Source organism: Poeciliopsis prolifica, unplaced genomic scaffold (assembly GCF_027474105.1).
Source record: "Poeciliopsis prolifica strain line A6 unplaced genomic scaffold, Auburn_PproV2 SCAFFOLD111, whole genome shotgun sequence".
NCBI classification, from domain to species: Eukaryota; Metazoa; Chordata; class Actinopteri; order Cyprinodontiformes; family Poeciliidae; genus Poeciliopsis; species Poeciliopsis prolifica.
The window spans coordinates 472,392-487,218 of record NW_026562486.1 but is presented as its reverse complement, the minus strand read 5'-3'; the positions used below and the strand labels follow the sequence as shown (position 1 = coordinate 487,218).

Genomic DNA, 14,827 nt, shown 5'->3' with positions numbered 1-14,827 from the left:
GAGCTTTTAAAGAGACAGAGGCATTCAGTTATGAAGTCACTTGATTGTGCTAACAATGGATCTATGTGTCTGGTTCAGTGTCTGTTCAAGTCACTGAATCATTTACATTTAGTATTGATTATTTTGTTCCGTCATGCTGATGAAAACCTGCTCAGATCTGAGACTCATAACCTTTTAAGGTTTTCATCTTTGAGAAAATGACTTTAACATCTTCCAGACTGAGACAACAGTTTTAATTTAATTATTTCAGTTTTTCCAGTTGGACCTGATTGGATTCTGTTCTGACTCGGTTTGATTCTCTGTCTGCAGTCTCAGAGCTGCTGCTGTTGGTGGACTGACTGCAGCTCAGTAGTATGCATCGTAGTTCCTCTTTATGAAGGAAACGACAACAAGCTGTGTTGAAAATAACAGAAATAAAAAATAAACTAAACATTTGTTCAACCAGATCACAGAGAAATCATGTCTCATTTTAGTTCTCAGTGTTACAAAGTGAATCACTTAAAAACTGTTAAAATGTTTATTTCTAACTAGTTTGTATAACTACTTCCTTCTATCTGTGAGTTTCTGTCAGTTTATAAAGACTCAAAGTGACACATGGTGGGTGTTGGTGTGAAATTATTTATATCCTTTATTTCAGCCACAAAGAGGAAATATGATCAGTATTTTCAGATCAGCAGCAGAGAAAAGTCTCTCAGTTCAGCAGCTGATGGAGGAGATGTTGGTTCTGGTTCTGGTTCTGGTCGTTGTGCTTCAGTTTGAAGGTAAAGATCTGATTTCTTTCACATGAAGATGAAAAAAATTAAAGAAAACTGACATTTTTTATGGAGACATTAACTTATAGCATCTGCAAAATAAATATTTCTGAGTGAATTTCTTTTATTTTATGATTGTCCTCTAGAGTCGACTGTCATGGTTTGAGTTTTTCTGTGTTTATTTCAGGTTTCTGTGTTTTCTGAGTCTCCATGTTGTCCTTCCTGTCGTCCCCCTGATTTCCTCCTGTGTCTCTGCGTCTCCTGTGTCTCTGCGTCTCCTGTGTCTCTGCGTCTCCTGTGTCTCCTGTGTCTCTGCGTCTCCTGTGTGTGTCTCCTGTGTCTCTGTCTCCTGTGTCTCTGTGTCTCCTGTGTCTCTGTGTCTCTGCGTCTCCTGTGTCTGCGTCTCCTGTGTCTCTGTGTCTCCTGTGTCTCTGCGTCTCCTGTGTCTCTGCGTCTCCTCGTCCTTTGTGTGCCGGTCAGTCTGTCCTGCTTGTTGGACTGTTTGCATTTGGACTTTTTCATCATTATTCACTTCAGCCTGGAGTCGCTGCGTCGGCCTCAACGCCTTCAGTTCTGCACTTCATGACTTTAACAATGTAAAAATAATTCAACACCAGGGAATAGAGATGACTAACACATTTATAATTTCACCTTCATGATTGTTTTGTTAAGAATGACGTCTGTAAACTTTAATGTGTTTTATTTCTGCTGCAGGAACCAGAGGAGGAGAAATTCATCTCTATCACAGAGAAGGAGAAAATGTTGTTCTACCTTGTAACAGTCTGTCATCATTTTCCTCTTGCTCCACTATTAACTGGCTTTACAACAGAGATATAAGCCAAACTGATTATGAAGTTATAAATGGAAAAGTTGATCAGAGTTCACCTCGAGCTTCCAGGTTAAGTTTGGACAGCAGCTGCTCTCTGATCATCAACAACATCACTGCTGATGATGCTGGAAGATACAGCTGTAGACCCGGTTCTGATGCCTCCTCAGATGGTTTAGTGCTTCTGAATGTTTTAACCAGTGAGTATGTAGAACTGAATGATTTAACACTCAGACTCTTTGCTTCTGGTGAAATGTTGGACAGATGTTTCTGACATCATCAGTTCTGATTCCTTTTTCTCTGAAACCTTGAACTTCTTTGGACTTTAGCCTGAGGGAACCTCTCAGTGACCTGATGAGGTCAGAAGGTCTCATGTTGTTCAGTCAGAGAGAAACAATCATTTATTTAGCTTCAGGCCAACATTACCCATCAGTCCACACACAAACATGAACTGAAACTCACAATGAGGTTTTATATTTTATGTTTCCAGCCAACATCTGTTGCATTTCTTCTACTTCCTGTCTGAGCTGGGGGCGGGGCCAAGCTCTGAGGTCATCAGGAAGTGGGCTCATCAGAGTGAACGTTGTGCTCAGTGCTGAGGAAGTTTAGATTTAATCAGTTCATCTTTTATTGCTTCATCAAAGCATGAAATAATCAAACTCTCTATATAAGTTGTTTTCTTCCATCAAGCTGATGAAAACCTGCTCAGTTCTGTAATAATAATGTAGATCAGTGGAGCTCAAGTCCAGTCCTGCAGAGCCTCCGTCCTGCAGATGCATCCCTGCTCCAACACGCCTGAATCCAATGAATGGCTTGTTCTGTTGGAGTAATGCAGCATCTAACAGTTGCAGGACGGATTGAGGTCTGGATTCAGCATCCTGACATGGATCAATAATCAAGGAAAATGGAGAAAATATTGCAATATTTATTCATTTATATTCTACATTCTGCAGAGCCTAAGAATTTATTAAGCTTTTCACCTTTGAGGAAGTTACTTTAACATTTTAGACTGAGAAAAATGTATTTGTATTTTTTCCTTCAGTTTCAGTTGCTGATCCAACAAAGGAGGATTTCACATTATACTGCTCTCTGTGGAGATACAGTGATCTGGGTTCCTGTCCAGGGAAAAGTTTCCACTGGCTGGACGAGAAAAGAACTGAACTGACTGAAAGTGCTGAAAGCCGTTTAAGACGAAGATGTGTTTCCTCTCTAACTGTGAAGCATCAGAGCGACACCAACAGAAGATTCACCTGCCAGTTTATTGAAGGAACCAAAGTGAAGGTTGAAGTTCAACACACACGAGGTACCATGTCATTTATTTACAGATAAATGAGATAAACAGCAGGAATTTATAGAATATGATTATTTATATTTGATATATATTATCATTTGTCTTTGTAGAAAACTTGGTTACAAATATTCACTGAATTTACAGATACTGAGTGTAATTTATGATAACATGAATTCTGATTCAATAATAAAATGAAAATATAATATTATTATGTTTTAAAGTGAATCAGATCCACTGAACTGATCAGTCTGAATGTTTCTGTGGAACAAAGTGACCAGTGCAGCGTTTTGCAGGGAAACTTTAAAAAGTGACACCAAAACAAAGCAGCAAACTTTTAGAGGCTGTTAGAGACGTATGGAAAATATAAATAGATAAAAAGAAGAAGTGAAACAAACAGGAAGAGCAGATAATGTGTTAAAGAGAGAAACGCTCACAGAGACTTTAGACTGAGAGTCACATGTTCATGAAATGTTTCTATTGCATATAGAAACAATATTCTATATGTACATATTAGCTTTTAGATCAAATTTACACTTTGTTTATCTTAAAACCCCATTGATAATGTTTCATAGCAAAGTGCATTTTGCTGTGTAATTTCTGCTTTTGCTGAAACTGATTGAAGTTTTCTTCAATCAGTTTCAGTTTGAATATTTAAACGGAGAAAATCGAAGGGTTTTGTAAATGTGTGATCAATATTTCAACAATGAGCTTAAATAATTTCTTCTGATCTGTAGAAAAGCTTCAAAGGCTGATAAAAGGACATGAAAAGTTTAAATTATTGTTTCTGGCTTCAGAAAAATGTTTATGGTTCAAATGATTAATAATGTTGTTAATGATGCATTTAATGTTTTTACATTTTCTATATTTCAAGAGACTTCAGGCAGAACACAGAGACTGATACTGTATTAATAACTTCATGTAGAGTAAATCATTTCTCTGAATGTTTGTTCCAGTCCATCTCTACCACAGAGCTGGAGATGAAGCTGTTCTATCCTGTAACAGACCTTCATCATCCGACTCGTGTTCCTCTGTTGACTGGAGTTATGAGAGAAACAACGACAGGAAACAGGAAGTTCATAAAGGAATGGTTCAGAGTTCATCTCGTTCTGCCAGGCTGAGTTTGGACAGAAACTGTTCTCTGATCATCAACAACATCACAGCTGATGATGCTGGACGTTACACCTGCAGATATGATACACATGTTTATCTAAATGTGATGACCAGTAAGTAATCTGAATAATGATGATATCAACCTTTAACCCTAAATGTGTGGATCTGACTGTTTAGATCATGATGCTCTAAACTGTCAGGACTGGAACTGGATCTGTCTGATTTTAGAGGCTAAACAAACTGGGCCCACTGGATGTTAGCTGCAGCTCTGCGAGGGGAACAGAGAGGAGAGATCGGTGACTTGAGAAATATTTCAGAAGGAATCTGTTAGTGTGTGTGGAGAGTACAGGGACTTGGCCTGCTGATCAGGTACTGAACCGATCAGCCGAGAGACGAGGAAGGAGCAGATGTTGCTCTGATGGAGGGTTCTGGAAGGATTGTCTGGAGAAGGAGAGGCGATGATGCAGGGCAGCACCGACTCTGCTGCAGTCCAGGAAGATCAACACCATCCTCCTTCACCTTCAGCTAAAGGGCAAAATTCAAATCCTTGGTCAGACAGGCAGAGGTCATAACACCAAGAGTCAGAGAGCAGAACATGTATCTGTGGGAGTGGGCGTGAGCGGGGCATCCGAAAAACAGGCATGGGTCGAGATCCAGATGGGCAAACGGAGACAATCTGACAAAGGGAAAAACCAGGGAGCAAGAGTGTGGATGCAACGAACAGGGCGAGGTGAGAGTGATGGAAAACTACGAGCTAAAGGCGTTTGATAATCTGGCAGTGACTGTCGGTCTGACTGAGAGGCTTAAGAAGGAAAACAATCAGGAAGCCACACAGGAGCAAGGAATAACAGAAATGAGGAACATGACATGGATCGGCTCTAAACAAGACAAGAGCATCATGTGAACAGAACAATAGGAATAAAATAAAACTTTGTTAGTGTTATGACTTTAGAAAACATCTTTAATACTGAAATGTTTTTGTTTTCTTTCAGTTTCTGCATCTTCAACAGATGCTGATCCAAAAAACGATGAATTGACATTAAGCTGTTCTCTGGAGAGATTCTGGTCGGGTTCTTGTCCAGATAAAAGTTTCCTCTGGTTGAACGAGACAGAATCTGAACTGACTGGTGAAGGTGATGGATATAAATCAGGAGGACAGACTGGTTGTGTTTCCTTTCTGACTGTGAATCTTCAGAGCAGCAGAAGATTCACCTGCCAGTTTGTTGAAGAAAAAACAGTGAAGATAGAAACTCACTATGGATCTGAAGGTATGATGTCTCATTTTTAGAAAGAAGTTAAAAAGATTCAATGAAAACATCAGCTTCTGTTCAAACATCTTATAGATTTATTGTCTTATTATAAACCAATGCATTTCTATGTTAATATCTTTATTTTGGATACTTTGACTTTTCACTCCACAGTTTTTATGTAGATCTCCAGTTTTCTCCTCCATGATGGAGGTTCAGGTTCTCCTTGGTTCTAAATGTGGATCCAGAATCACAGACACTCAGATTGATGTTCAGTCCACCATCAAGTTCAAACTATTTTCTTCCTGAATCAGATGAAAATGATCCAAACATGAGGTTGTTGCTCCGTCTCCTCCTCAGGCCCCCCCGCCTCGTCTCCTCTGAGCTTCATCATGTCGACTCTGAAGATCACAGGACTGATCCTGATGGTTGGAGTCACTGTTGGTATCATCAGAACCAGAGGTGAGGAAACTCAGCTGCAGTGGAGACGATTTACACACTTCTTACTTTAATCACTTTATTCTGTTTTCCACTGCAGGAAGAAAAAAGCCTCAGAAAGACATTAATGTAAGAAACAATCATGAAAAATACATTCATAGACCTTTAATATGTAGATTATAAATTACAAACATGATGTAAAGTGTATTGATTTTTATCTTTTTCCCTTTTTAGTTTTTACCTTGAAACATCTTAGAAGAAAATCGACATTCATTGAACTATAATGTTTGAAAACTGTTATATTTTATGAGTAATAAAGTTATAAGCTGTTATAAAGGATTTTCTCAGTAGTATCATTTGTGATGCTTTGATATTTTTATTTAAATGTTCGTTTTGTGTCTGTACCTGTTTTATCCAGTTAATCTCTGCTTGTTTCTCAGGTCCGTTTTGCTGCTGATGACGACGCAGTGAATTATGAAAATGATGGAGAACGTTCTGCTGCCGCCGCTCTCCACTGAGCTCCATCACATCCAGGATGATTCATTAAAAAAGCTTCATTTTAACTGTAAACCAGCCCAAAAGAATATTTTGCTTTCAGTAGTACATTTTATTTGTGTTAAATTCATTTTAATATATTAAAATCATCACAGAGAAGTATAAAAGCTGATCATTTAAATTAAAACATTTTGAGATAAGAAGCATAAAATGTGCAAATTTGTTGTTTGCTTCCTAGTTAGTGCAAATAAAAGCTTTATTGCATATTTTGTTTTATTTTGAAGAACTCGTGTTTTATAAAAGGAAGAGGTGCAGAGCATGAGGAATTTGCTGATCATTTATTGGTTCATGTCCAGAAAGTGGGAGGAGAGAAAAGAACGGACAGGAAGTAAAATATGGGAATTCATTGAAGTTTTTAAAAAGTGAAATTTTGTTTTTCCTTAACAAGCAAAAACAAAACAAACATTCTTTAATAATTACTTTGTCATGAACAAATGTCCAGATTTAAAAATTACAGTTTTGATCATCTACACCTATAGACCTGAGTGTTTTAACCAGTGAGTATGTAGAACTGAATGATTTAACACTCAGACTCTTTCCTTCTGATCGACATGGTGAAATGTTGGACAGATGTTTCTGACATCATCAGTTCTGATTCCTTTTTCTCTGAAACCTTGAACTTCTTTGGACTTTAGCCTGAGGGAACCTCTCAGTGACCTGATGAGGTCAGAAGGTCTCATGTTGTTCAGTCAGAGAGAAACAATCATTTATTTAGCTTCAGGCCAACATTACCCATCAGCCCACACGCCTGGCTTTACTTTGCAGTAAAATATACTATATTGAAGATGTAAATTCATTTAGTTGAAGATGTCATATCTACTAATGAGGTTTCTAAATTTTGTGTCTGTCCTCGTCAATGTTTCCTGCTACTTCCTGTGTAAGCTGGGGCGTCGGGTCCCGACATTCCCCTCTTGGATCTTTGAGTATTTTAATCCCAAGCAGCAACTCTAGTGTTGCACAAAAACACAAAGCTGGCCACGTCATGTCGTCATAGAAACAGGGAGTAAACAAACCGACAAACTGAAAAAAACTGACAAACCAAAAACTCTGATCAGTTCATTTTTATCTGGAAAATGTAAATTCTCTATGTTAGTCTGAGGGTTGAGTCAGATATTTCTGCATAAAATCAAATAAAATAGTAACATGCTGTTTGTTTCTGTTATGATTCATATCAATATTTATTTCACTGCTTGTTCTGGATCACCAGCCATTGCACATTTCTTTTGCTGCTTAAACTGGATTTAATATTCAGTTAAATTAATCAAAACGTGAACATTCATTTAGTCCAAATGAAGCATGAAGTTTTCAGATGGCATCTGCATCTTCAGCTTAATTAAGAGATTTAAAATCTCCCTCTTCTCCCGGGAGCCAGCAGGGGGCAGCAGTCAACTGGTAGAAAACGGACTTGGACTTCAATCATGAAAAGATCCAGTGGTTCTGACCTTTTAATGCTTGATCTCAGCTGATTTAAATCAGACCTTGTAGGATCCGACCTCTGGGACCTGGAACTTCTCCATCCCTTACAGACCTCAGCAGGAAGGTTCCTGGTTCTTCCTCAGTTTGATTTTCTCCTTGTTCATGTTTGATCTGAGCCGTCCCTCAGAAGTTCATCTGATCTGTGTCCATGTCAGCAGCTGATTAATGTTTATTTCTGTCCTGTTCTGGACGGTGGTGTTTTCTGAAGCAGGTTCTGGGGAACAGAGTCTCTTTCCAGATGCTGATTGTACAGAGCAGTTATCTGAAATAGTGTTCTCCAATCCAGTGGATGAGCAGGATAACTTTCTCAGAGAAAGTGCTTACATAAAAAGCATGTTTATTAACAGCAAAAATAATATTTAAAATGCCTAAAATGGTCAAAATAACATTGGGATTGTAAATACTTAGTGCTTTTTGGGAGCAGAATTGGTTACAGAGTCCAGTATCTTTTGAGAGGAAGGATCTCCTCTGATGCTTCTTTGACCACATTGGATGCAGCTATCCGTCACTCTTAGCTTTTACCAAATATTTCATTTTGCAGTTCTGGTTTTAAGTTTTTCTTACAGCAGGTTGGGGAGGTTTGAATGTGTGATGAAACTCTGATGCTTGTACCACCACTACATCATGCTAGTTTTTATCTTTATGCTAGTTACGGGTTATAGTCTGTTTAAGTTATTTATTTCATTTAGACATATATATTCTAATGGGTACTTTAGTTAATGTCTGTCTGAATGCTTTACTTACACTTGTTTTTTGTTTGAGGTGCTGCTGATACAAAGCAGCTGGAGAAGGAAAACTGGAACAAATCATTTGTTTTTCTGAAAGACCGAAGGGGAGACTTTGTTGTTTCAAGTTGATCTTAATTAATTTTGGCACTTATTGTTTGTGCTAATTTAAAGTTACAGTAGTTTTGCTTTATTTGTTTCATAGAATGCTTTAGCTAATTTTTATTTTTTTTTTTTGTTCTTTTGTTATGTTGTGTCTCCCTCTTCTGGTAGTTGTAGGTTACTGCGCCTCTATTTTAGATCTTTTCTTTGTTTTCAGGTCAGTTTTGTTTCTGTTCAGAGTTCAGTTGACGTCAGTTAAATTGGGCCCAAATTTCTTATTTATCCTTTTTGACTGATTCTTGCATTAAATCTTTATGCTTTGTTCACTATTCTTGGAAGAATTAAATTGAACTTTTTTTTATTTTGAACACTTTTTTGTCTTTGTTTGAGTCTGATTCGTCACATGGACCAAAACCACCAAAACTGTAAAAAAAACAAGCAGCAGCATTTTGAAATTCTGCCAAAAGCAGGAAGCAGCCTACAGCACAGGGCATGCTGCTTCATTTTATTTCACATTTTGCAAAAAAGGAAGCTGTTCTCACTTTCTTCTTCTGAGGTTTTGGTGCAGCGCCCCCACAGGCGAGGAGGGTAACAGATTTTTAAAGGTTTGGCTTGTTTGAAACAATGGAGTGTGAAACAAACCACAGCAGGTGAAATCGTAACAAATGTTGCAATTTTGTCACCGATTGGACGAAGTCTGCCAAACTATCAGGTATGAAAACGTCCTAAATTTCTTCTGGCAAGATGTTGGAAGTTCAGAGACAGTTTCTAGAAGAAAAATGTTTAGTGCAACAGGCTAAGAGACACTTCACCAAAGGTTAGTGCCGGTGTATGTGTGTATATATATATACACACATACATATATATATAGGGCTCATATATATATGAGCCTGTATGACAGATTTCATCCAAACCCGTTCACCAGTTTTTATTTTCAGAACAGAATGAAATTCTCATTTCTGCTTGTTCAATCTTCCAATGAATTTGTTGCATCAGAAAATCAGTTTCCTTTTCCTTTGAGAAAGTTTGCAAATGCTTTTGATCTTCATGCAAGTGACTTTGTTCAATTCTCTGATTTTTCTAACATATTTAGTGACTTTTGTCACATTGATAAAATGTAATATACAGATTGTTTTGTACATTTAAACATCATTTCATTTTAAGTCTTCAAGGCTAAATTATTGAACTGTTTGTCACAATGTGTCAGTCATATTTAAATATTTCCATTAGACATTTTTACTAAATCTGTGCTGAATTGGTGCATTTTTCCCTGGTGAATCTGGATTTTCTCCACCGGAGGAAAACGTGTGAAGCTTTAGCTTTCTGTGATGAATTGAGAGAACTTCTCCTGAACCAGGAGCCGGTCCAGAACTGAAGAACTTTAAAAATCCTGAACATGATCGAATCACTGTGTTTGTCACAGAGGTGTGGTCTGCCGAAACAAATCCTCCTCCTCCTGTTGGGCTGCAGAACCCCGCCCTCATGTCCTGCTGTCAGAACCGAGGAACCGGGTCGGTCCAACTCAGACTGGAGCCAACAGAGACCAAGGAGACTGCTTCTACTGCCGGTGAGTCTTTCTGCTCTCCTCTCCGTCGTCTTTCCTTCTGGACTTTCTGCTGCCGCTCAGAGGTTTCTGTGGATCCTGGAGGATTGTCTTCCTCTGGTTCCCCTTCAGCTCTGATGCTTCCGACTCAGACTGGACAAAACGCTTCCTGCTGATCCCTGAAACTGCTGAACATTATTTCAATGTCTCTGAAACCAACCAGCATCACTGGTTATCAGAAACAGCTGATAACTACAGACGGACGATTTGACCTTAAAGGGAGTTAGAAACGTTTTCCAGATGAGAATTTTATGATTAAGAAGAGACCAAACAGTTGAGTTTATTTAGAGAGAAAAAACTGTTCATTTCTCTCCAGTTTCAAAGTTACACCCTGTTCACCAAAGATCGTTTCGTCTACTGAAACATGCAGCTGATTAAATTGTTTTATTTCTATTGGTGAGATTCTGAGTTTTAAGAGCAACAGAGCTGTGAGAAAGTTTTTACACCCTCAGGTTTCTTCTGTTTTTGCTTTTTTTTTTGTCAAATTGAAATGTTTCAGAGCTTCAAGTAACTTATTAAAAGCTATCAAAGCAACTTGGCCTTGTGTGGAAAAACTAATTACACCCTAATACCTTCATAGCTGGGCTGGAGCAGCTGAGTCTGAGTCTCTAGCATCACCATGGAGGGACTTTCATCCCCTCCAGGATAAACTGACACCAAGATAAATTCCCAGATCCTTGGGAATATTTTTTCCAGTAAAAATCTAACAATGTTTTCATTTTATCAAGCCTTAGTTGCAGTATTTTAGGTGAATTGCTGACGTTTCCCCGTGTTGCTCCTCGTTTCCCCTGCAGCTGCGCCCCGTCGGGGGGAAACCCTGCAGAGTGACTCCCAGCAGGTTGCTGTGGTCTCTGTTGTGAGTAATGAGCGAACTCATTAAAGCTGAACGGCGTCCCGCAGGGAGACGGTTCAGGACCGTTCAGGACCTCAAGCCCCAACAGACCCTCTCATGTTCGGGTTGGGGAACCGGGTCGACATTCAAAGCCCGTTAGAGGTCACTTTATTCGCATAATTTTAAGACGAACAGGTCCAGGTGGTGGAATGGCCTAGTTAAAGTCCAAATTGAGTGGCAAGGCTTGGAAGTTGTACTGATCTCCACGCAGATCTGACAGAACGTCAGCCTCTCTTTGGGTCCCAGTAGAACCAGTGCAAAGTCAATAATGGTACCGCCTCAGTGATCAGGGAGGTCAAAGGTCGGCTCCCTCTGAACAATGGCAGCTTGTTTTTGGAGTGAGAATCTTGAAGCCATCAGCAGCCTGATGGAGGCCGATAATCAGACGCTGATCAGCGATCGGGTCGGTTCCGACCCGCTGCTTCCTGCTGGTGGTTCACAGTGGGAAACAAAATAAATACAAATTAATTTATAATTTATAATTTATATTTTTGATTTATATTATTATTTTAGTTTTTATTTGTTTCTGTTTTATTTAGTTATCTGAACTTTTTTATTAATTTAGTTATTTTTTATTATAATTACATTTAATGTTTATGTTCTTATTGTTTTATTCCTGATTATAGATTTTTTAAATTTGTTTCTAATTATTCATTTTACTTTTTATTGTTTTTTTTTTCATTAAATAAATAATTAAAATTTTTATTTTTCTTTCACTTTCTATTTATTTCATTTTGCTTTGTTTATATCTTGCTTTAGATGCATGTATGGGTTTTTTTTGTTTTGAAATTTTTTATTTATTTTCTTTTTCTTTTTATTTTTTTATACACTTATTGTTATGATCAGACATAAACCCAAAATCTCAGATCGTTTCTGTAAAGATGAATTTGTGTGACAGTTAGAGTTCTGATCCGAAATGGTTTCGGTTCAGTCCGAATGTTTCGATGAGGAAGAACCACTTGCCTTCACTGTCGGTTCTCCAGTAGAAAACTCAAACTCTGCAGTGGAGATTCATTTGATCGGATCGCAGGATTTGCCTCCACGTTGTTCTGCAGCAGTTCCAGCCGGGTCGATGTTCCTGCGACAAACCGACTCGGAGCGGCTTTCCGCACGAGACCGAGCTGATAAGATCGGACTCTGGATCAGAACTCAATTAGAACTCTAAATCCAGCAGCTTCTGGCTTATTGGACTAATTGGATCAGAACAGAGTTTGTTTTGTTTCTCTGCTGCATGTTTGAAATTCTTTAAAGCGCTTCATGGACCGACTGCAATAACTGAGTCAGAAGGTTTCGGGTCATCAACACACAAGAGCTAAATCTGAATTTGTTATTTTGTTTTTAAAGATTCATTTGCACTTTAAAGGTGCAGTTCTTTATTTATCTACTTTTATTCCAATTTTATGGAGACAAATCTGGGATTTTCTGTAAAAAAAACTTTTATTGTCTTTATCAGCAGTTTCAGTTCAGCTCTGTTAAAGTTTTAAAACGTGTATTTTAATCAGATTTTTCTTCATTATAACTTTAGATTTTCTGTTTAAAGTTGTAGGAAATGAACAAACGTGCAGACGGATCTAAATCTGCACGTGGAAAACAAAATAATGAAGCTGGTTTGTTGCAACAGGCAGAGATTCATTTGGAATCTGTAATTCAGGGTTTTTTCTCCACAAGCAGCTGAATTAAAGAGCGACCTCCCCCTCAGACGCTGCATGATTACTGAGAGGAAACGCTGCAGCTCATCATAATGAGGTTTATTTACAGCCTGCAGCTGTAATTTCAGGAGTCTTCTGTCTGCGCAGAGCGGCTTCGGTTTCCTGGGGGCCCAACGCTGAGCTGCAACAATCTGAACAGACTTTACATCCACAATGATGCCAGGATGAGATGGTTTGACTTTTAACTTCCATCCTAAGAAACTCTACAGGAAACCAGTGCATCTGACCCTCTGGTGTTCAACCTGTGGCCCGGGGCCCTTAGTGGCACCCGGATGGATTTTGTTTTCTTTTGTGTGCCCTCTGCCCCCCCCCCCCCACCCCCACCCCTCACGCCCCCACCCCACCCACCCCCCCCTTCCACAATTCAAGAATAAATTGGGAGAAAACTTTATGTTTTGAATCAAAATCTACTTACAAAATGCAAACCTAACCCAGCAATTAAATTAACCGACTTTAAATTAATTGCTGAATTTAAAGTCGGTTAAACACAGGAAATGTTTTCAAATGAAAACTGATCCAGAACCTTTTGTTACTGCTGAGAAATACAAAATATTTTCTAAACCCAAAATGATAACAGAAAACCATTCAGAGTTTTGAATTTACAATCCTGTTTCTATGAATAAATATTTAATTAAAATAGTTAATGCTTTGTTTATTGTAGATAACAATATTTATGATGGAAAACATACAACTGAGACATTTTAACAGAGAAATGTGACGACTTCCTGAAGGCAGAAGCTTCTTATAGAGACTTCAAGAAATTAAATGTTGACGTAAAATTTCTTTTAAGTCATATTTGCTCGATAAATATAACAACTGAAAGTAATATAGTTCTTAGGTGTCCCTTAAAATGGAATTATGTGGCTAAAAATAAATACTACTTCCCATTTAAGAAGTGTTGAGTTCATGACAGTTAAAAAAACAGAAAACTAAATATGGAAGTTATTGCTCCGCCCAGTTCTCTGGCGATTAGATGATTCTTTCAGAAAATAATACATTTCTCATTAAGTTGTGTTTGGTTCTGTTGGGACCCAGGATCTGAACTGTTCTGCAGCGTTGCGTCACAGAGTCGCCGTTCTTCCAAACAGAAACTCTCAGCAGCCAACAGGATCAGCGTTTCCTCAGCAGCTGCTTCCAATTAATCCCAACAAGAACAGCCTCTCTCTCTCTCCCCATGTTACCACTGCCTCACTCGCCCGCCCGCTCCACAGTCAGCATGTTGTCATGAATGTGTTATTAATGTGAAAACACTCAGAACAGACTAATAGTGTTCAGATTTTCAAACATTACATCTGCTTTTAGTTCCAGACTAAATTAAATGTTTGACGGTTAATATGTGGGATTTTCAGGAAGCTCCGCGTTGGGAAGGTCGTCTCTCGTTTCTTTGTGGCTGCAGGACAATTTCAGCTTTAATTCCCCATAAAAACGATCCTTGTTTCCCTCTCCGTCTTTTCCCAAACTATTAAAAGGATTGGTACAAGGTAGGAGAAGTATCTCGTTATCCTGGACGGATCTTTCCATCCCTCAGAAAAATGCTTCCTCATATCAGGGTCACATTTCTGCTTCTGTGCGGCTGTTACTCCGGTTTTCCATTCCTGCTCAGCATTTTGTAACTTTGGAAGAATCAAACTCGGTCTCATCCGGTTCTGGATCAGGAACCAGTTCTGCAGCAGAAACCAAAAGAGAAGGACAAAAAAATCTTCCACTTTCTGGTTTCCCTGAAGCCAAAATATTTAAGTAGCTTTTTGATTCTGTCTGAGAAATCAGAAAAAAAATCTGATTCCAATTTTAATATTTATGCAAAATGTAGATCAACACTAATCAAAGACAAGGACATGTGTATTCCTGTTTTACTGCTCTGGGTAAAAAGGGGTAATATCATGTAAAATCGACATGTTTGAGCTTTACGTCATGATATAAAACTTTCCTCCAGTGTCGCTTTAATCCTTTCATGTTTGAGACGTCATTTAATCTACATGGTAACCAATCAGATGAGCAAAATGAATGGATTGACTTAGCCCCGCCTTCGGGACACAGCTCCTCCCCCTCAGCTCCTTCAGACTAGCCAGCAGCAATTAGCAAACACCTTGAGAAACTTTAG

The 14,827-nt window shown here is 38.6% G+C and overlaps 2 protein-coding genes and 1 long non-coding RNA gene across 4 annotated transcripts in view; all 3 read left to right on the top strand.

The window, feature by feature from the left end:
• Nucleotides 1-1,425: 1,425 nt before the first annotated feature.
• LOC129354492 (uncharacterized) lies at nt 1,426-5,267 on the top strand. Its single transcript, XM_055023950.1, has 5 exons — nt 1,426-1,430; nt 1,582-1,778; nt 2,621-2,881; nt 3,823-4,092; nt 4,972-5,267. The coding sequence occupies exons 1-5, from the start codon at nt 1,426-1,428 to the stop codon at nt 5,265-5,267; spliced, it is 1,029 nt and encodes a 342-aa protein (XP_054879925.1).
• A 324-nt stretch (nt 5,268-5,591) lies between these two features.
• LOC129354526 (uncharacterized) lies at nt 5,592-6,232 on the top strand. Its single transcript, XR_008605161.1, has 3 exons — nt 5,592-5,688; nt 5,765-5,793; nt 6,105-6,232. It is a non-coding gene; the product is annotated as an uncharacterized LOC129354526 (long non-coding RNA).
• Nucleotides 6,233-10,014: 3,782 nt separating this feature from the next.
• LOC129354502 (rho guanine nucleotide exchange factor TIAM2) overlaps nt 10,015-14,827 on the top strand; it is a 36,341-nt gene continuing 31,528 nt past the window's right edge. The window contains exon 1 of one of the 2 annotated variants that reach the window (XM_055023958.1): nt 10,015-10,089. The gene's annotated coding sequence lies outside the window, so the exon portion shown is untranslated. The remainder of the gene's footprint in view (nt 10,090-14,827) is intronic. The other variant, XM_055023959.1, reaches the window with a different exon arrangement.